The sequence below is a fragment of the Apteryx mantelli genome, chromosome 28 (assembly GCF_036417845.1).
Source record: "Apteryx mantelli isolate bAptMan1 chromosome 28, bAptMan1.hap1, whole genome shotgun sequence".
Taxonomy (NCBI): domain Eukaryota; kingdom Metazoa; phylum Chordata; class Aves; order Apterygiformes; family Apterygidae; genus Apteryx; species Apteryx mantelli.
The window spans coordinates 5,663,802-5,685,780 of NC_090005.1; the positions used below are offsets into that span (position 1 = coordinate 5,663,802).

A 21,979-nucleotide genomic window follows, 5' to 3' on the forward strand; every position below is an offset into this window, starting at 1 on the left:
TTGATTTCACCTTTGGTAGCAGCTTCGGTTTATCGTGCCAGGAGAGAAGCTTGCAGTACCCGTTCAGTGTACCAAGGGCTCCAACTCAAAATAATCTTTCAGTCAGTATCAGAAGTTCTTAAAACACAAATTAAGAGCACTCTCCAGTTCAGTAGGTTCTGACCAAAGTTTTCCAACCAAAACTAGATTTACCTGATGGAAAGATAAATAGAGCAATCTACTACCGTCGTTTGAGGGGGGGGGAAAAGGCACTGTACAACATCCTGAGCGGAGGCAGCAGCTCCAAATCATCTCACACCTTTGGAAAGAACCACGCATTTTTTTCCACAAATCATTGGTTTATTAGAAAGGTTTTTTTTCCCCTCATTTTACAGCATATATATATATTTATATATATATCTTATGTGACAAAGTTAAATACAGTCTGTTTATGCTTGTTAAGTAATGATAGGTTAATTATTTTTAGCACTATTCTGGAAGTCAAAAAACCCCTGACTGCACTGTGAAGGGTGCCAGAACACGCATATTGAATCTAGAAGCTAATGAAGATCAGCATTGAAACATTAATACTGTATTCTGTTAATTATTTACAGAGAAATTGAGTCCCCTTTTTTTTGACCGTTGTGATTCAGTCCGACCTGTTCGAATGCAAAGTTTCTTGTTTAAATAGTGAGGAAGCTCAGCGTTTTTCAATCGTTTGAATCTCTCCCCCATATCTCAGTTGCGTGCTTCCGGAGAGGATGGAGAAAGGGAAGGCCACACGGACCTGCAGTCGAGGCACGTGCTTCGCGTCCCTCGCCACCGCCCGCCCCGGCCTGGCGCGACAGGGTTGGAGCGGATCTGCCCACCCCAAAACTGCACTAACCTAAGGAGATTTGGAACCTGAAACGTCCAGGTCGCGTGGGACAGGAGCTCTCGGTGCCGACGTGCTGGGAAGAGCTCATTACCTTGGAGAAACCTTCGACGGTTAGTGTTATCCAAAACAAATGATGCAAGAAAGAACCGAGAAATCCCTTATGAAACAATCACGGACAGGAATAACCACAATGAATCAGGCATAAAGCAAAACATCTCTCCCTGCACCGCAGACGGCAAACGGGTACAGTTAAAAGGTTCCTTCATCCCCAGAACAGAGCGACGAGCTGCGTACCTGGGCCGACACCTGCCAACCGCCATTTCGAACCCGGGGGAGAGAAAAGAAAGAAGAAAGGGGGGTGTTTTAGACTCTGTGGGAGACAACCCAAATTCCTGACGCTCCTGAGACTGCCTCCAGTGTCAATTCCTATAAAGCAGCTGCTTAGTAGACCGCGAGCATGCAGTATGCCTATGTTGCTGCCATTTGTACACCGTTTTTTTTTACAGAACCAGCAGCCATCGCCTTCCAATGTGATGCCATTCATTAGCTGTTAGAGTCACCGGTGTCACCCATGCACCTCACGTATTCCGAGTCTCACATTTGTCTTCTGCAAAATGCTAAATGAAGATTTTTCTTTTTTACATTGTATAGTACATAAAAACTTCAAAAATACATGAGCTTGATAAAATATACATGCTTAGTCATTTTGCATCTAGCTGAAACTATAAAGTTTAACCTTTACAAGTGTCTTATTTCACCTACAGCAAACATATTTACACAAAAGCCACCAGAACAAGTACCACTAAAAGAACTGGCTGTAAAAAATATTATTGCAGTATACTACAAATGTAACCTTTTTATATGAGCTACAAAAAGCAGCATCTTTGTTTACAGAGTTCAGTGCAATTCTTTACATTAAAAAAAAATCCTATAAATTAATAAGGAAACCATCAGTATTACAGAGGAAAGAATACACTTTACACATTCTGGTTACTCTTCCGCAGTCCTCTGTATTGCTTCAATTCCTAAAGGGATTTTTCCTCTCTTTCTCATCTGAGTGCCTCCTTCACAACACCTCAATAGCTGGAAGTCAGAGTGACTTTTTCCTCAGAAGAAGAGTGGTCAAAGCCTAGATCGAAACCACAAACCGCCAATCTGAGAACCTCTCTCCAGTCCACAATACACAAGAGGCGTCAAGGTGCAGTCCCCACGTCGGAGAAGAACGTTAATGCAGGATGGAGAAGGGTCAGAGGTCTGAACACACATGTAGCTCTTTTGTTCACTTCAGCTTTAAACTAAGATCTTACTTTCACCTTTGCTGCTTATATTAAGAGGGGAATAAAAAAAAAAATTTAAGTATACAGCATTAGGGTGCCGAGAGATCTCCCTGCAGTGCCTGAAAACTGGTACTGGCCCAGACCAAACAACAGCGGCGATGCCCTTCCGTCAGTCTCCTTGCCAGGATCCACAGCTGTCAGTTACTGAATGTTTTATCGCCGATTACAAGCGGGATTCAATCATGCTGACTGTTTTAATGAGATGACCTCATTAAAAGGATTTTAGAGACCTGTTAGTGAGTATGAAATATCATTCATCATACACAAGGCAGCAGAAGGAAGATCATTAAGTGTAAGAATCTAGGGGGAAAAAAAAGCCTTTCGAAGTGTCTCATTTGCCTACGTGCGAGATGATTCGTCTACGGTACAGTGCTGCTACGTACGCGGAGGCGTTGGGAAACACGAGACAATCCCCGACAGTGGATGTACACAACACTCACAAACCGACCTGCCGCCTGCCTGCTACCCAGCCCTCGAGCCATACCCGGCTGCTTCGGCTGCTAAAGACTGAAAGGAAATTCTCAGGCCTCACCTGCCAGCTGGATCAACTTCAACCCCTTCCCAAAATGCAAAATATTCTCCTTCCTCCAAGGTTACTTCATTTGTCCTTCATGTGCCGTGACTTGGGGGATGCTGCAAGTCCTGACCTGAGAAAATGGGGTGCAGCAAAGGGTGAAGATGTAACGCTGTAGCGGCTGCAGCAGCAGCAGGTCTCGGGGCAAGGAGGGTTGGATAAAGAGCATGTGGAACTGGATGAAAAGTAAAGGGACCCGGATGGATAGCTGATGCCGGAATGATGTGGATGGGGTGGCTGGCTAGAAATGTAGCAGGATGCCCTGGAATAATCGAGTGGGTCAAGTGGGATAATGAAATAGGTGTCAAGTGGGGCTGGGGTATGTGATGAACCTGAGCGAGAGGCTGGGGATGGGGATGGGGGTGAATCCCAATGGCTGCGGCGGCCGCAGCGGCGTGGTGCTGCAGAATGGCGTGCTGCACGGTGGTGATGGAGGTCGCAGACGCGGCCGCTGGCTGCTGAATGTGGATGGGCTGCAGAGCAGGCGCTGCTGGAGCCAGGGCTGCTGAGGCAGGAAAGGCCTTGACCTGCTTTGCTAGAAGTTGCTGCTGAATGTGCTGCTGAGCAGCTTGTTGGAGCTTACTGTATTTTTCCATTTCTTCAGGGGTAAAAGTGATCGGCTGGCTCTCAAGCGGTGCTAGGGATGAGTCTTCTCCTTCTCGATCTCCTTCAATGCTCGGCTCCCCACTCTGAGGCACGTAGCCGGGAAAGTGCTCGACATCTGGAACTAAGGGCATCATACTGGTTTCCACAGGGACAGGCTGGTTGCCCCCATCCATAGGTTCTAATGCATCGCCATCACTTGGATCTGAGAGAAAGTTGTGTGGCATCACCAGATCTCCAGAATTAAAGCACTCTGGGAGTGCTGGTGCTTCCAGGGGAATGGACGGCATTTCCTCAGCAGGTTCCTCATGTTTCTGCTCATCCAGAGGTTTGTCCTGAATTACCATCACCACTTCTTCCAGGAGAGACTGGCTGCCCAACTGAGACTCCTCAATACCTTGGGAAACATCCTCAGAATCTGACAGCTCTTGTTCCTCACCCCTCTCTAAACCAGACTCTTCGTATCTTTTTGCGTTTGGTTTTCGAATGGTAGGTAACTTCCCAATTAAGGGGAGAACTGGTTTGTTGCCTAAGGAAGGAGGCAGTTTGGGGCCAAAGTACCCCTGTGGAGGATCCTTGAGCTTTATGCCCACCTTGTTTGCCCCTGCTAGCATTTCGTCAGTGACACACGGCTTCTTCTCAACCTTCCTGGATTGAACCTTTTCTAGGAGAAGTTTTGCAGTAACTGAGTTTCTCTCTTCTGGACTGCAGTCACTTTCTGAGGCCCTCCCTGTGCCAGAACTGCTGCTGTTTTGGGAGAGAGAGCCAGATCCTTTCAGATCCTCTCCTTTGCCATCCTCCTTCTTCAGAGATCCTTCACTTCGGCCTGCTCTGAAATAGTGAGGAGATTGCGAACGATAGATTTTCGATCTGATGAAGTCTCTTCTCCCAGACCTCCTCTCTTCAGGACTCTCATGGCCTCGAGAGCCCTTTCGGGAAAGAGATCTCTGCGAATGGCTTCTTGTACTACGGCTGCGATCTCTGCTATAGCTGCGACTCCGTTTCCAGCTGCGACCAGTTACGCTTCGGCTTCTCCTCTTGCTTCGACTGCGGCTGCAACTGCTGCTTCGTGTTCTGCCCCGACTCCTTGTTCTTGACCTTCCTCGAGGGTGGGTTCGGCTCCTGCTTCGACTTCTTGACCTGCTCCTACTCGAGCTGTAATCATCTTCAGAAGAGGAGTACTTGCGCCGCTTTGATCTGTGATTTGAGCTGTTGTAGTCAGAGTCATCCTCCGAGTCATGGGACCTCTTTGAGTGGCACCTTGACCGGTCACTGTAATCGCTATAGCTATCATCCGAGTAACTTCTCCGATGGCTGTACCTACTGTGGTCTGAAGAAGCATCAGAACTGGTTGAATACGACCTTCGAGACGAATGCCTCCGCCCCGATCTCGAACGGCTTCTGGAGTGGTCGCTGCCAGAGTCATAGTCATCACTGTACTGCGACAGAGATTTCTGCCGGCAGTGCTTCCTGTGGGAGCCCTCGTCACTGTCATAGTCCCCGCTGCTCTGTCGGCTCCTGTGGCTGGACCTGCCAAGGGAAGGAGCAGCACATCGTCTCCTTGAGGCGGACGATAGCTGCTGCAGGTCAGCCTTGTGTTTTTTGCCACCGTGCTCTTGGCAGGAGTTACCACTATCCTCTTTCTTACCACTACTTCCCTCTTCAGCAGACAGTGACTTCCGCTGGGACTCCTGAGAGCACCGCTTTTTCTTCTGGAAATGGCCACAGTCTTCAGACAGTTCAGTTTTTAGTGCCCGTTCAGATTCAGTAGAAAGAGAGGATTTGCCCTTTCTGTGTTTGTGTTTTTTTCGCTTCTTGGGTTTCTCTTCCCCCGGGTCAGCTTTTCGGCTCTTCTCTTCAGTTTCCTCCTTGTGTTTACGTTTGTGTTTGTTGGACTTTTTGTGCTTCTTTTTTTTCTTGTGTTTATGGGATTTCCCAGATTTACTCTTACTGATTAGATTTTTACTGCTGTCATCTCCCTCTACTTTACTAATGCTTGCCAAACTGGACTCCTGCTTGTTTTGGGAGCCACAGGTAGACAGAGATTTGTTTTCCATTTTTACAGCAGAACTGTTAGCTATGCTTTCCATCTCTTTGGGTTTGCTTGTGTCACTAGATTCTGTAGCCTGTACGTTTTCTTTACAAAGACCTCCTGGATCCTTAGATTTCTCTGCCCCTTTAGCTTTAGCATCTTTGTTGCGAGAGAGCTTGAAATCAAAATACAAGGGATTACAACTGTACGAAACAGACGGTTCTGCTTTGGTAAATATGAGAAGTTCTGAAGGCCACTGCAGAGTAGTGCTCTCATCTTTACTCAAAACTGGAAAAAAGGGTCCTGTTGGATGCTTTGGTCCTTCAGTGACATCTTTACAGCTTGGGACATGCTGAGTGACTTCTTTAGTAGTGTCTGGCTCTGGGAGATTGCTTTCCATAAGATGCTTGCTCTCCTGCACACTTGCATTTTCTGGGATTTCTTTTAGTTCTGCTTTGCTCTGCTGAGCTGTAATTTCAGTAGTACTCTGTTCCTTCTGCTGCACTGTGCTCTCAGCAGTCTTTTCTGTGTGCTTGCCTGGCTTGGGTTTTGGAGAATTACCCTTTTTGATTTCATGCGCAGTTTTTTTGTTCACATTTTCAGCTTCCATTTGTTCTGTAGATTTCATGAAAAGCAGGAATTGAAAATTAGGCTTTACTTTACAGTGGGCTGGGGGAATATAATGATAATATTCTGGTTCAACTGCCATTGGTCCATCTTCTCGTCTCATCTTTTTTAGTTTAGATAATGTAGTGGCTAAAGACCCACCATCTTTGTCATGCTGGTCATCTTCCTCTGCCTTGCCATCAGAACTATTTGTGCTCTCGCCCTCACCAGATTTCTGCAGACTCCCTGCATCTGACCCTCTTTCGTCAGCTTTTGTTCCATCTGCAGAACTCGACTCCTCCACGTGGTCCTTGAAAACAGAAGCTATGGTCTCAAGCTTTACTGGAGTCTTCTTGGCAAATGAAAACGACACACCTATCTTTTGCAGTGGAGTTCCCAAAGTATTCTTAATGCCAAAACTGATTGCTTGTGCTGTCTGGATGGGCATCTGGTTTGGCATGACAGTGCTGCCGACTTGTCCAGTGTTTAGGAAACCTCTGTCCATGGTCATCTCTGTAGCTTGGCCAGAAGTTGTCTGGATGAAAGAACTGCTGTTAGCTGCAGAATCGTCGTCATCCCCAGCTTCTTCGTCCACAGCCACAGTGGTGGTTCTGAACATGGGTCCGCTTCCAGGAGCGCTATATGAACAAGTTAAAATAGAGCATAGAGCTGACTACCATTTGTATATCTCTGCAGTTGGTTTCATGCAGAATCTAAAATAATGTTTTACCCATTTCCAGTACTCTTGTATCCAGAAATAGATATATTAAAATAGTATTATATACTCATGTGATTGTTTTACAATATTAAATAATGAAAGAAACTGGCTATTGCTGGATAAAGAATTTGGGGATGCTCTGGACTACCAACTTACAGCATTCACTCCTGTTAAAAACACAGCAATAGGCTCAACTCACGTGCAAGGCTTTTCCCTCAAAACTTGGCTCAGGATCACAGGAGCAAGAATGCCACTGCTGCAAAGGGCCCCAGTCCCAAGCAGGACTCCTACACGCACGCTCCAAGGGCACTCAGGGATCACCCCTACTCACCACTCAGGCTGCCTTCTCTGTTCAGCCAGTTCATGTAGACGCCGGAGGGCTTTCTCCTGCTTCCTTTCATCTTTACGTGATCTTGAAGAGACATTGCGAGCAAATTCCCTTTGTTTAAGATCTTTCAACCTCTGAGGCAAAAGAGAACAGGAATAGATTAGACAAAAGTGGCTAGTGATAAGGGTGCCGAAGTGTCTCTCTGCTGTAGCACTCGAAAGTATGTTGTAAAATGTCCCCTACCCCCTCCCCATCCTGTACAAATTTATTGAGCTAGGATGGAGAACAGTATCTTAGCTCAACAAACCGTATAGAGCACACTGCCATCCTCCCAGTAGCTAAACGAGAGGACAACTGTTCATCACTTTTAGCTAAGACTTCAGGTCTGCGTACGCATTTCTAATGAATTTGCCTGGTTTTCTTTAGCTTGTTCAATAAAGCAGATTTCAAAGCAAAAAGCAAGTTCTGGAAGGAAAAAAAAAGAACAGCCGCTTACTCTGCTGCTCTCGCAGGGTACAAATGTACTTGACACACAGCGCATGACAGCAGTCTTAACAGCACGGGCCAAAGAACAGAAAGGGATTAGCTGGTGGCAAAAGAGTTACCCAGGTATTATCTCTTACAAAAGCAATGTACAACTTACATTGGAGAAAGTGCCAAAACCCCCCGTGCAAATGATACAGCAAATAAATAACAGAACACACAGCACGAACAGTTGCTTGTTTTCCTGACAGCAGTTTTGAGAGAGTCTGTAATGAGACAAGATTCACTAGAACACGGTGGGGTCTTTGGGCGTTTAATACTTTCGAGGGGCAGAAACACTAGATCCCCCCAGGAATCTTAGCATATGAGGAAGCAAACCTAAACTCAAGAGTTTTCAAACACATAATAAAGTCACTGAGAGAATATAAATATCCAATTTAATAGGAAGTGAACCTCAAATTCTTTGGACAATTTTTGAAAATCCTTGTCTTAAAGCATTAGGAAAAGAGGCTGTTTTTCCTTTGATTACATGCAAAAAGCTCACAAGCTATTTTTAGAGTGCTATACAGAAGTTTAAGTAACAGAAAACAGCAAAGACAGACCTAAACCATCAAAAGGGATTGAAATAATTTTTTTTTCTCCCCTCTCCCCCCTTTTCTGGCGCACAATTTGAAATCCTTTCAAAAGGCCCAATCACGTATCCACCTTTTGAAAAAGTTTCATGTCTTCAAGCATTTCATGAAGGGCCTGAAAGCCTAAAGGTACTCAGAGCAGTAGTCACTTGAGGAAAAACCCTAAAATAAAATGGGCGAATCGTTGCAAAATTCTTAGTAACCCTTCTGGATGACTCTGCCTCTTTAATGGAGCAGCGTCACAGACACGTATACACAAAAGAGTTGATTTGAAAACTAACCCAAAGATCGAATTAGAGGAAAGAATTTGCCCAATGTAAAGAGAACATTGCTTTGTGAAAAAGAGGAAGATTTGACACGACAGAGGATGCTCTTACCTAATCGTTATTTACTAAGTGTGGTTGAGCTTTACCAAAAATCAGAGGGGAGGACACACACACACAGGAAAAAAAAATATATATATATATATGGCTACAGATACTAGTAGAAAGAAACTCACTCTTATGATCTGGACTCCAAAATTAGAAGGATTTGCTTTCAATACATCAGCTGAAAATGTCACATCACAGAGGAAAAAAAAAAGAAAGTAAAAATATAACAAGAGTGGAAGAGAAAAAAACCCTAAAAGCAAGCATTACTACATGAGCTCTCAGCGTGTCTGCAAGCTATTCTATAGAGGAGGAGCTGAGCCGTCGATGCTACGGGGCTGAGTTTCGGGGAGCCTGGGGGAGAAGGAAGGCGGACACAGACACACACAGACATGGCAATGATCCCACCTGGAGCAACAGAGCTACTTTCACCAGGACAAGCAAAGGGCTCAAGGGTTTTGTGGTGCACGTTCAACGCTGAACAGTGAATTTCTTTCTAAAGGAAGCAGAATGGACTAAGCAATGGTAGCAGCTTTCTCATGCCGATTTAAGCGGCGTATCTAAAATGCTCCACGATGTTAAAGTCACCAACAGCTGACAAAACTGTTTAACTGGGGTTTGATGCCAAGTCTCCAGATCATTCATCCAGCTGGGAAAAAACACGACCCAGCCATTTACAACAGAAATGAATTGTGACCTTTTATTTTAAAGAGGAAGGTGCAATGCTGAACTCAGAAACCCCCTTCCCTCCTCCAGACATGGCTTTAAACATCTCCCCACAAAATAAAACCAGGCTCTCTGGAGTCAGTTGATAACGATGCAGCTGCCCACAATACCACCGTCTTCACTGCAACACAAAATTTTAGTCAGAACAGGATACCGTCCCCATTTCCTTAAATACTGACCCTCATGTGCCTCTGTTCCCCAAAACCTCCCACCCTCTTACTGTGCAACACTTAAATTGGAAGCGACGGCGGCGTCCAGATACAACATTACAACTCCAAAACATGCAATATGTGGCAACAGTTAGCTGAACTAACTGATACTTGCATGTTTTAGGACAACAGCAATTAACCATGTTTTCAAGAGTGCCGAGAACTTACTACTCCCCAACTTGGGGGGGGGGGGGGGGAAAGACCATCTGACTTTACAAAGCTGACTTTACAATGGAGTAAGACATCTCCAGCCAGAGCACTCCGAAGAGCCTGCTGCTACAAGGACGTCTGTCCGTGGTCTGGCAACTATTTTCACTCGGTGAGACGGTCTATGCCGCTTTCCGGCATGCAAGATGCTCATTTACAGTATGCTCTTCAACCACACGAGCTGTGAGCACTAAAAGGACACAATCATTCTCCTTCAAACAGCAGTACGTGGCCACCAAGTGCCTCCAGGAGGGAATTATGCGACTCTGAATTTCCTTTTGCAGCACAGGGGCCAGAAGGAAGAATGGTCTTGCCGGGTAAGTTGAATGCACAAAGTCTCCACAAACAGCACCGTGCCATCTCCCTTTGGGATTGTGCCAAATAAGAAGTAAAATAAGGAACGTAATGGAGCTCAGCATCTTTGACTGACCTCAAATGATGCAGCCGTCACGAGAAATGATTTCTCGAGCAAAAATAAAGCCTGCAAGTAGCCGAACTCCAACCTGGCTGAGCTGCATTATGTTACAGAAAAGTAACGCCGGGGAGGAGGGAACAGAAGAGCAGATTGGCAGCCCATAAAAACAAACTGCTGCAGGAAGAGATCCAAAAGTCTGTCCTCGCAGGCAGCCGATTAGCACAGAGCCTTTAAAATGGCCAGAAGTTTTAGAAATACCCTGTCATGGTAACCCTTACTTTACTATTTGTTCCAAGGGCATAACAGAAACCAGTGCATTATCCAGGGAAAGGAACAGCAGATAATCCGTCAGCTACAACTATCCCTGCCGTCATTCCCCAAACGTAACCGGAGTGAAGCAATTAAAAGCACTAAGGATATTTTTACAGTAGGCAAAGGAGTATATCAAAACAATGAAATGCTTTTCAGCACACTCTGGTTCTCAGCTTTCTCAGAAAGCTTTTTGAACTAAATCGATATCTAAGCTAGGCTTACGCTAAAGAAGTTTCCATCAAGCATTCATTATTCTAATCCATCAAGCTCTCTAAATTACTTTTTTGGACTGCGCTGTACGTGCGGGGGTTTGCACAGCCTAAGCAGCCACAGGAGATGAGTGATGCAGCTGCCCCGTTTCCCCCACAAATACAGCACAGAAATCTGCTCTTGGGGAAAAGGAACAAGGATTTTACACTCTGGGATTCCTAATCGCCGCCCGGGAGCCTCTCCCCACTCACAAAAGAAAAGGAGCCCTGCAAACCTGTCTTCCCGGGGTGAAGCTAGACTTGAGTCTTCCCACCGTACTCAGCAAGACTGTAACTTCCTTCAACAGAATCGGGACCGCCAACCTGTTACGCGCTTTAATCAAACATGACTGAAAAATTAGAAAGATTCCTCCCCGTGCTGAGAAAGCAGAATGCTTTTCAATGCATTTATAGACAAACTGCAGAATGAAAGTTAGCACGAAGCCAGGAAATACTATTCTACCGCTTTAGCGCTTCACTGGTAAGAACAGTTATATCAGTCCGTCCAACGACTGATTAATAGGGACACAGAAATCGCTAGCCACTAAAATAAAGTCTGTCCAACTTGTCTGCATTCCCAAAGCAGTCAGAAGAGCAATACTTGAACATCTCAAGCCCTCCTGCGCGTTGGTACTGCTTTTCATTAATAGCTGCCACCCACCTCAGCTCGTAACATGCAGTATTTTAGGTTTCGAGCGTTGTTTCGAACCAAATTAGAAACAAGTCCCTGTAAAGGCGGTCAGGCTCTTACGGAACAGGTTTTCGACAAAATCTGCAGCTATCTTAGTAATCTAGCACAAAGAGAGAGCTACAGGAATGGATTTTCTTCTGATCGTTGCATAGCGCAGGAGGGGCAAAACTGGCAGGCAAAACCACTAACTTGCAACTCCGCAAGTCGGCTTAAACAGGCTGCACTCCTGCATCGTGCAAAAGCTCCCAAATTAAAAGCTCTAGAGACAGACACGAAAAGATGGTTAAATAAAAGGGGGGAAAGCAGAATTCAGGAACTGTTGTAAGAAGAAAAGAGTAAAAACTGAGCAGCCAGTGTGGCTATCCCTGCATAAGACTTTGCTCGTGAGATTGTATCAAGGCAAGACTTCTCCAGCCCCGAACTAAACGCTGCTTTTCAGGTTCACGACCAACGGCAAACGGCTTTTCTGAATTTTAGTTGACAAAGCCGGGCAACTTCACTCAAGCGAGGCCTGTCTAAGAGCCACTCGATGCCTAAAACTGCATAGCAGAGGGAGATCAAGTTAACCTCAGAAAAGATTAAAAAAAAGCAAAGCATTCCAGTTCTCATAAATCACTAGACATGAAGTTCTGAGACCTTCACGGCCAACCTCATCTTCTGAAGAGAGGGATACGCTGTGTTCAGGTAGGGCAAGATTTCTGCATCGGCTTGAAGCACCAGGCAGCTCATGTGACAGCCCAATGCCATTACCGAGCCTGCTCCTCCCCGGTTATTGTTCTCGAGTCTCTCTGCCAGCTCCTATTAAATAAAATTATAATGCGCTTTTCATTATATGCCAGCGGATTCTGGCTTTCCCAACTTTTTACATGTACTTGATTCTCCGCTGCACAAGCTCCTGGGAGCGAAGTGCATCATTAGCTAATATGAACTCAAAGGATGGCAACCTTTGCCTTATAATTTTATATATGTGGTAACACAAGCCCTGCTTCCTTTCAGAAATTAGTATTTTTTGCACTACCGTAAAAGAAGTGAAAAGAGCAGCGGGGAAACAGCATGCAACCACAGTTTTATTTCCTCTTAATTTTTTTTCCTGCCATCTCATTTTCAGCCTACGAAAATATACTACAAGGTAATGGAACACAGAAAAAATCAAGGACACAAATCTGTTTGTCCTTCAGGAAGCTAACAGCGCTTGCGATCACAACGTAAAGCGATTTACTGTATTTATTTACTTTACCCTGCACATCAAAGACTTATTTTACTGAACACTTTCCATTTATACATGGAGTAAGCGCTCTTCCCCATGTGCGTTTGCACTGAGCAAACAAGCAGTTAAACCACGAAGACTGGGTTAAAAAAAATCCCCCCCCTTTTTTTTTTTGATGGAAAACCATTTCTATATTAGAAAAGTCTCTCATAGAACAGTATATCTCTAAGATACCTGGTGTTAAGTCTTCTACCTTCAAGGTCCGCTTGAAGATACAAGCTTTTGGAAAGCACAGGTACACTTCTTCCCAAACTAGAAAGTTCAGGGTTTGGTTTTAGAGCATTCAATCACAGCAGTGACTGTGTTTGTAATTTTATTGGGCTTTAAACAGATTCCTCCCCCCTCAGCATTAGAAGCAAAGCTCAGGATAATTAGGGCATGAAGAGAGGAGCATATATATATATATATATATATATATATAGCTTCACGTCTTAGTTTCACCCCCCCTCCTCCAAGAGCTTTTTAATGGAAGTATATTCCCGTTGTCTTTTTATCATAAAGAGAATCCAAGTAATGCAGAATTCATCATCTACACCTCCAAAACGCCACACATTCAGGAAAAAAAATAAATAAATAAAAGGAAAGCTACATAAAAGACCACATTTTAATACCGGTTATAGTTCTCACGGTTAGCCTGGCAAAGGTTCACTCAGGAACATGTTCTTCGCAACGAATTCAAAGGTGCCTGGTTTTGTTCTGTAGCGTCAGTGACTCAGGAAACAGCTCACCCTCTCTTTAGGCACGCTAGTAGTGAAAGGATGACTATGGCATAAACCACACGTGAGAAGAAAAAAAAAAGGAAAAAAAAAAAAGGAAAAGAGAGCTGATCCTAAATGCTACTTCACTCAAACGTAAGAGTTCCAAGCTCAGCGGAGCTTCCCAAAATTGCTCAGTGACCCGCGATGCAGCTGGGGGTTATCGGACGTTCCTTCACGCCGCTCGCAAACTTGGCGCAACCCCCGAAAAGGCGACCCGCGTTCATTTTGCACGCGAGTCTAACGTGAAATATTGCATCCCGAAGTCAAAATTCAAACAAACCAAGGGCCGACTCCGATGCGATACCGCAGAGCTTCATTTCCACTAAACCCACCAAATTCAAAGGCTGCGGGAGCTCTCGAGCATCCGGACGTCACATAACGCAAAGCTATAGGAACGAATACACCAGTACAGTCGGTCCCATGTTCAGCATCTACGTTCCTTGCTAACTGCAGCAGCGGGTCTTTCTACATCTGCCTCCTTCTCGCGTTGGACCCGTTAATCGGAGGCAGTCGGGACTGTGCAATTTCGGAGGCGGGGGCCCTTCCTAAAGCTGCCCTTTAGCTCTAGTTGCCAGGCTCAAGAGCTCACAGCTAAAACAAACACCCATTAAAAGTATCAGCACAGTAAAGCAGCTTTCCAGGGTGCTAAAGAGAGTTATTAGGCCTCTGGTAACAGCCCTTTGCGTTTGCTCCCTGAATGAGCTTTCGGAGAACTGGGTTTATTTTTCCTCTCGCAGTGCCAGCTGTATGAAAACAAGTTGATTTTAGCCCTCTGCCTTCCCCTTGGAGAGACTGAGATAAAGTTAGTGGTTTTAAGGAGATCTGTATTTCTCATTCAAGTATTAACCTTATTTAAAATAAATAATAAAAAAAAAATCTAGAGAACAACATTGCACACCTCCAACAATGTTTAAAACACAGGGACTTAAACAGCCCAATGGTTTGTGCTAATAAGTTTATTTTCCCAGTTAAGGTAATCTAAAAATACTGCCTTTCGGATAGAATTCCAGTGTTGAGGTTAACTGCGATGGCAGATAACTTGGTTATATCCAAACTCTGTGCAACCAGTGTAGTCAGGACACGATAAAAAACCCCCCTTCGATTGTTTCGTGTCGGCAAGTTGGTGGTGGGTCCAAAATTTATCCAGGAGGGATCAATACACTTACCTATTGCCCCTGTTTCGCAATAATCCCGAGTTCCTTCCTGGAATACAAGACAGCGTCTTTATAACTTGGGAGCAGAAAGGGAGTTGGGGATGGAGTGTATTTACGGGGAGAGTCTAATGTCCACTGAGCCATGTAAGGAATAAGGCAAAACTTCACTGTTGGGGGTACGTGTAACCAAGAATACTCCGAAGGAAAAAGGACCCTGCGGAAATCTGCTCAACGAGCTAAGAAAAAGACAAACCTGAAACATTGCTGCCTCAAGGATACATCTGCAAGGTTTTGTCATATATACCAAATTGGTTTGCTATAGTCATCTAGGAGGCAAGAAGTTTTATTGACGCTTAGCATTTGAGTTTAGAAAAAAAATCGTTAAGTCACATATATATCTAGTCTGTAAGTGCATTAGATAATCTCTTCCCGGTGTTCAGAAGATCCCTTGGCTGTAATAGGATTTTTTTTTTCCCCCCCCCTACAGGAATCAGACAAAAAATAATCTCAGTTCCAAAATGTCTTCTCTCACCCACTTTTTCTTTAGGAATTGCTAATCATGAATATCCTTACTGAACAAAACTGTTCAGCACTGGAAGAAAAAGGGAAAAAAAAAAGACTAAAGGAAGTCTTTTTCTATTACAGTTAAATCTTGTTGGAACATTACAAAGCACTAAGTCAGTCTTATTAGCCTACTTAAAGAAAACAATTATGTTTGCCTTTATGTAACCGTGTTTTCTCGTCCAAAGATGCAAAATGTGAAACAATACGCAACATGTTTCCAAACGCACAGTGGTTATTTTAAAAACTACCTCATACTTCAGAATAGACTGTCAGAAATGAGCCCATCTGGAGTGGTAATGAATAACAGAAGTGAGATAATGTTACTTATGCAAATTTACTTGGTTATTTCTCAGTAGTTTCAAGTTCACTACTGAGCACTGAGCCAACAGGGTGTCACACATTTCATACTACATCAAGCTGGACAAGCAATTTTTTTCCTAAGGAAACCATGACTGCTTCTGTGTATAAATTCCCGTGCAGCCTGAAATTATTGCTGGACGATTTATCAAGAAATTTGAAGGCTCCTTTTCTCCAACACCTGCCTGAAGTTGCTGCAACGGATGCAAATTAACCAAGAGTATCGGTTCCCTCAGAAACGCCCAGCAGTATCAACAAAACCAAAAATCCTTTCTATTAATGAGAAGATGAAGCCACGATGTATTCCCAAGACGTTTTTCTTTCTCGTCGCTCTTCTTGCACCCCTAACGACGACTGCTTTCCTACCAGTAAGGCAGTGGTTATTTTCCACAGGTTTGTTTCTCCCTCCATAGCCTCTCTAGATGCTAGGAAACCTGGCAATCTAGCGAACCTCCTACCAGTCTCCCTATTAACCACCCAACAGTTTTAAACAGGAGTTGTCATAATCATGTGGTATCACTGCATTGCAAGAATGTGCCGTAAACAGGTCCTTCCACCTCCTAAATAGATGCGCGTAATCGCACTCAAGTTTCAACCAAGTAGATGGAAAGCTTTAGATGAAGTGCGCTGCTATCCGATATCACAACTGTGCCACCAGCTCTGTCAAAACAGCCTGTTTTCCCAATACAAAGCAAATTAACAAATTTCTGCTCTTAATTCTGCTAAACTGCAATTCACATCCTCAAACAGTCCTGTCGCAAGATCTCACATTAACACTTAATTAAAGTGAATTTCTTTGAAGTAGCATGTTCTATACTTAATACACGAAAAAATTCATGTACTGTAATGCCATATTCGTGTTTTTAAAGCTGTTGCTTCGCTGCTATTTTGCAAGATTCAGGACTCTACAGCACATCCTCCAGGCATCCACGTAAGTTATCAATATTTTAATGACTGTATTATTACACTTTATCATTAAGAAGATCAGAAAACCTCCTCTGAGCAATGTCCTCTCTAGACGAGCACAATACAGCTATCTGTTGTACATTTACATCTCATTTAGCAGCTTCAAATATTCAAACAGATTGGGCTAAGGCATGAACTATTATTAACTGTGCAGTCTGAAGCGTTACGTAGCCACTACAGTACACCCCTACCTTTGGGACCAAAGCCAATTCCACATAAATTCTGAATCCACCCTCTCATGAGGGTTACAGCATTTGGAAACTGCTCTTTTTTTTTCAATCTTTCTTTTGACATAGCCTGATATGATATATCAGCTTTAAAGCCTGATACAAACTGGGAACTATCCATACCCCCGTGTCATCATCTTGGCTTAACAGCAGCCCATTCCTGCTCATGGGGAGGTCAAAACTGAGCTGCTTAATGCCAACCCTGATTTTTTTTTTTTTTTTTTTTTTTTAAGATGAATATTTTGCTGCGGGCATAAAAATCTTAACCAACGACATCAAAAACCTATTTTCCTTATAGCCCCAGGAAGAAACACACTAGGGAAATGCAAAGTATTAACCACAAACAAGACCACTGCGACGAATACAAAACCAATGAATTGTGCTGCCAACAGTTGTTTACCTGCTTGTGAGCGTGATCGTAAGAGTTTATGTGGTTGTCAAACTCTTGGTGCTTTTGATACTGCTTGTCACAGAGTTCACAGTAGAAGTTTGCTCTGAGGTCTTCCAAAGCCTTGGCAATTGCCTTTTCTTTATCAACATAATCCTGCAAAATTGCAAAAAAACACTTCAGTTAAACTTTTGGTAAAACCATCTGGAAGATGAACTATTCCTTTATGGAAAACAGTCTTTAAGAGAACCTTAATGTACACAGATCATTAAAGTATTTTTTTTATTAAGCAGGCTAGTCTTTACAAATTAAAGGGTATGAAAAATACTTCTGCAGCACTATCAGCCTAGTCCTAGTTCAGTTTCCTGACATGGAATATAAAAAAGAAAAAAAGGAAAAAAAGCTAGTATCGACAGCAGTCAGTCCGTCCTCTTCCGGGCTGCAAGGAAAAGTGCCTGTTGGCTTGTCTGAGATAATAAAAAGAGGTTCAGATCCTCAAGCTAACACGCAAACCGGCAGCTGCCTGCTCACGTAAGATGAAGGACAAAACGCACGTCGGAGCAGAAAGATCACTGCTTCCGGAGCAGAATCTTAGACCTTCAAATGCTGCTGCTCCCCCCATTTTGAGCGCTAACAGATGTCCACTCGGTCTCAGCTTGCCTGTAATTCAATAAGGATCAATGCAGACACGCAGCTGGGAAAGCAGAGTTCAGAAACCATTGAGCCCCGCTCACTCCGGGGTAATTACACAGTAATTTTTGCAGTCAGTGAAGTTTTCCCAGGAGCAACACTGTCCATGAAGCCGAGCTCAACTACAGTGATTTCACGGGGAACGTACAGGCAGTTGCCATTGAACAAAAGAAGGAGGGGAGCATCTCTCCTTAATGCTTGTACAGACAGTACCTTAGACACTGCAACGTCTGTACAGGCACAGAACTAAACCTCCAAGCAAAGAGGAGGCGACTACGTTGGCAACAGTCACTTCCAACCCTCTTTCACTATAAAAAACAGTGGCAACTTTTGGATTGGCAGCATCAAAAAGCTCTGGGCATCGCACGCTCAACATTTCACTCTCCGTACGGAAATCCCAGTCCCTCAAAACGCAGCAGGGGCTCAAATTGCCACTGCTGCTCTAGTCGGTGACTCCCGGCAACGGGATGCAGCTGGACAGGGACTTCGGACAAGTTGCTCACTGGTTAGCCAGCGCGGCCGCTGGGGCGATGCTGAAAGCCACGCAAATCGCAGGGCTGATCCTCTCTATCTGGGCTGTTTCAATCGCACTCCTACCGGCAAAACTAATAAAACATCGTCAGCCGTCAGAAAAAAGCTGGGGAAGGTTTACTTTAATTAACAGAAGCACTTGTGTTGATGCATCTTAATCAAAAGTTACAAATGCCGTATTATAACATACGCTATACTAACAGCAGCATATCAGCATGGCTATTTATTACAGTTGAAAGTGGATACGGTAAAGGTAAATTATATAAGGCAAAAATAGCACAACGTTTGAGAAAAAGCACATGAGAGTTTAAGAGTTTGTCTCCAAAATAAGCTTCCCATAGGAAATTTCCCTGCATTAGCAAGGGGAGCTAGCAAACAAAAAAAAAAAAAAAAAAACCAAAAAAACCCAGAGTTTCTAAATATACTTACTAAGATTTTGTTCAAGGGAATACGGTCTGTCTCACAGTTATCATGTCAGAATGACGTTAAAATAGTATTGCTGAGCATGTTTTCTATACTGCAAGATGCATTTCAAAAATTTCAACATCCGGGGAAAAAAAAATCCTAAAAATCTACTGCCAAAAGTTTATTTTATATATGTATGTGTGTGTGTATATAAATATATAAATATAAATATACATAAATAAATTTAAAGCACTATTCAACTTCTAAATAAAAATCTATTTCAAGCTCCTGCTTTCATGTGCCTATTACCCGAGGTCCTTGTTAAAAAAAACTGCATCTGCAGGTCGGGGCCTGAAGCAGGTCTCCGCAAAGACGGGAAAGGAAAACAGACCAGCACGAGGTTCGCAGAACGACGACGTTCAAAGCCCTTCTGAAACCACAAACACGCTTCCTGCCCAACGTGTAATTCCTTCCGAAAGCATCCTGCGGCTAAACAATGAAAACACGGCTATCCGAGTTATCCCAGTCTATACAAAAGCAGGGAATTAGACAACATTTCTTGCTTCTTTTGTGTTGCAGAGTTATCTAAGGTTCCTTTGAGACTCACTGAATGGCTAATCATGATGCGGCCACAGTTGGCAATTACATAATGGACTCCCGCGGAGCGATGAAAAAAAATTACGCTCGGCGAGATGTTCACAGATTAATAGGGAAATGCAAGAGCCTAACGATAAAGCACGCTAATAAAAATAAATCTGAGTTGTGAGAAACTGCTACCACTCCACAGAGTCCCTGAAAGGACGTGCGCCGAATACCGGGAGGAGAACAAAACCGTCGCGGAAAGCACAGCGCATTCGATTGAGCTCGAAAAGACAATTGCAAAAAAACAAAGAAGGGCACCATAAAAATTGCATTGCAGACTTGAGACAAAACATCATTACGTGCAATTCACACAAGAGCTCCTACCAGCCGCTCTCAAATGAAACAATAATTTGTACTCTGCAGCTGCCGCTGTCTGAAAATCCCCAGCATCGCAGATAGGGGCACACTGTGGAAAGAGATCCCAGCTTTCGGTCACACGCTGCTTTCGAACAGCTAATGTCACAACTAAAACCTCCTTCTCTTTGTAAGGTTTGAACAGCGTGCCGCCCAGCGTGACATTAAAAGTGACAAAAAAGAAACATCTTCAAGTAGAACATGCACCTGGGTGTAGAGGAACCGTTCCCCACAATCCGCACAAGCCCATTTAAGAGCACGCTGGTACTTTAAAGCGTGCCAGAAGATATCATTAACTCCGTTCGGTTCCAAAATTAATAATTGGTTTTAAAAGCAATTACAACGGCTTTTATTTTAAAATGAACGAGTACACCAGCAATTCGCTTACCAAGCAAGTTAAGGTCTCAATTTAGCAAAGAAAAAAAAAAAATTTCAGGAAAGGAAGACGTAAATTTTTTCTAGCTGAATAAACTGCCTGCAGCATTAGCCGTTCAACCAGTGAAGAGGCATTTTAGATTTGCCATGGCTATTTTTAATGGAATGGTTCAATTTTATTAGAATGGAAACTACCTTTCTATTGTTCCTCAAAGAATCAGTTTATGCAAAACGGACACTTTATTCTAATATCTACTGCTCTTCTTCAACCCCAGTACTTCTCAAATCCCAAGGAAATCGGATAAGCAAGCTTTCCTAAGCCTTGATGTACTTTTTAGGCTGGTAAGCAGAGGAATGGATTAAACGACTAGCGAAGACCATGTTTCCCCAGAGTGCAAAGTGGAAACTCAGTTACTGCTAATCCAAGTTTGTTTCAATGTGTCACGCTCAGGGCCAAGACGACGGCCCATTTTTATCATTAAACAGATGACACCAGTCTTTGGCTTACAAAAAAAAAACCCACGGGTTTTTAAATCCCACGGAAACGCAAAATGCATATTTTTTAATGCTGCCTGAGAAACTCTCCTGAAGAGATACAGCCCACTAATTGCTCAAAACTGGAGCCATATCCTACCTTTTTAAAGAAAATAGGATTTCTGTGGTGATATGACAGTGCATTTTTTTCTCCACTGCTTACTCAGTAGCAACAGGAGATCTGCTCCGCTTCCAGCTGAAAACTGTCCATCTTAAATCTGCACGTGCAGATTTTGCACCGACAACGCGGCAGGTTCACTAGCAAAACTCGGCAGTCCTGAGTCTAGGGAAGGAAGTCTTCTGCCCACCCCAGAACTGCTCACACACCGGTAAAAAGCCTTGCTGCTACCCTGTAGCTCTTCAGGAGCTAAAGAAAAACCAAGGTTAATTCCAAGAAGTGAATAATCAGTTTGTTAAAATCTAAGTCATCTGAGCAAAAAGAAAAAAAAAGAGCAAGAATAGTTAATTCCTACTGTCATTAACCACAGGCTAATGACAAGAGATCTGTCCTATCAGGATAACTCCTCTCCTGTTCAGCCCACAGGAACTTTGATATCAATGCACCCATTTCAGTACCTTGTACTTCTGCCTCAGCTCCTCAGTGTCTTCTTTCTCCACCTCCAGTACACGCCTCCGCTCGGTGGCATCTTCGGCGTAGTCAAGCTTTTCAGAAAAGAAGAGATGCAGTTTGTCCCATAAATACTTTGCACTACCGAGACTGCCAGAACGTGTAATTTAAAAGGTGAGGTTTGAAACAGAATCGCTGCATATCGTACTTCACTTTCCCCGTTTTGTCATCCCACAGTGAAACCCACGCATAAAACAGTTCATTAATCCTTCCGAGCTGGTGGCTCCCAACAGGCCCATCCACCGCCAGCAGCCTTAGCTTTACGGAAATGCAACTCAAAGCCAAGGAATTTAGGATAGTATCCAGACCTCAAAACTTAGGTAACCAGGGGTAAACGGAGTATGTGTTTTGCAGAGAGATGTTTTCTAATCATGTAGATTTAAGAGCTAGGCTTTCTTCGTCTTTGTGGCACGTGTTCCCGCTTTTAGTGTCTTCCCTGTGAACTCCGAGATCCACGCAATAAATGCCAGGGTGCGGTGCCGAAGGCGAACGAGCTTACCTCCATCTCCATCCGCCCCATGCCCATGACATCGTACTTGACGACGATAGGGATGGGATCCGTTCTCCCTGTAACAGGAACACACAAAGGCGGTCAGAGGCCGGTCCGCTGCCACAACTCGCTTTACACATTGGGTTTGGGTGGTTAGAGATCTTGCCTTGGAGTGCAGAGACCAGAAAGCTACAGTGAACCAAACACAAGCCATTCTCACAGCTTACATCCAAACCTGCTTCTCAACTCCAAACCGGTTAAAGCTAAATGCCCCTTTAGTGCTGATAAATGGCATTCTTTGAAC

At 43.9% G+C, this 21,979-nt stretch overlaps 1 protein-coding gene across 3 annotated transcripts in view; it reads right to left on the minus strand.

The window, feature by feature from the left end:
• Positions 1-329: 329 nt before the first annotated feature.
• GPATCH8 (G-patch domain containing 8) overlaps positions 330-21,979 on the minus strand; it is a 57,719-nt gene continuing 36,069 nt past the window's right edge. For 2 of the 3 annotated variants that reach the window (XM_067311847.1, XM_067311848.1), the window contains 5 exons: positions 21,685-21,752; positions 21,134-21,220; positions 17,039-17,182; positions 7,058-7,188; positions 330-6,646 (listed from right to left, as the gene is read on the minus strand). In XM_067311847.1, coding sequence (XP_067167948.1) covers positions 2,803-6,646; positions 7,058-7,188; positions 17,039-17,182; positions 21,134-21,220; positions 21,685-21,752 — 4,274 coding nt within the window. In that variant the 3' untranslated portion in view covers positions 330-2,802. Of the gene's footprint in view, positions 6,647-7,057; positions 7,189-8,668; positions 8,719-14,536; positions 14,574-17,038; positions 17,183-21,133; positions 21,221-21,684; positions 21,753-21,979 lie in introns of all 3 variants that reach the window. The other variant, XM_067311850.1, reaches the window with a different exon arrangement.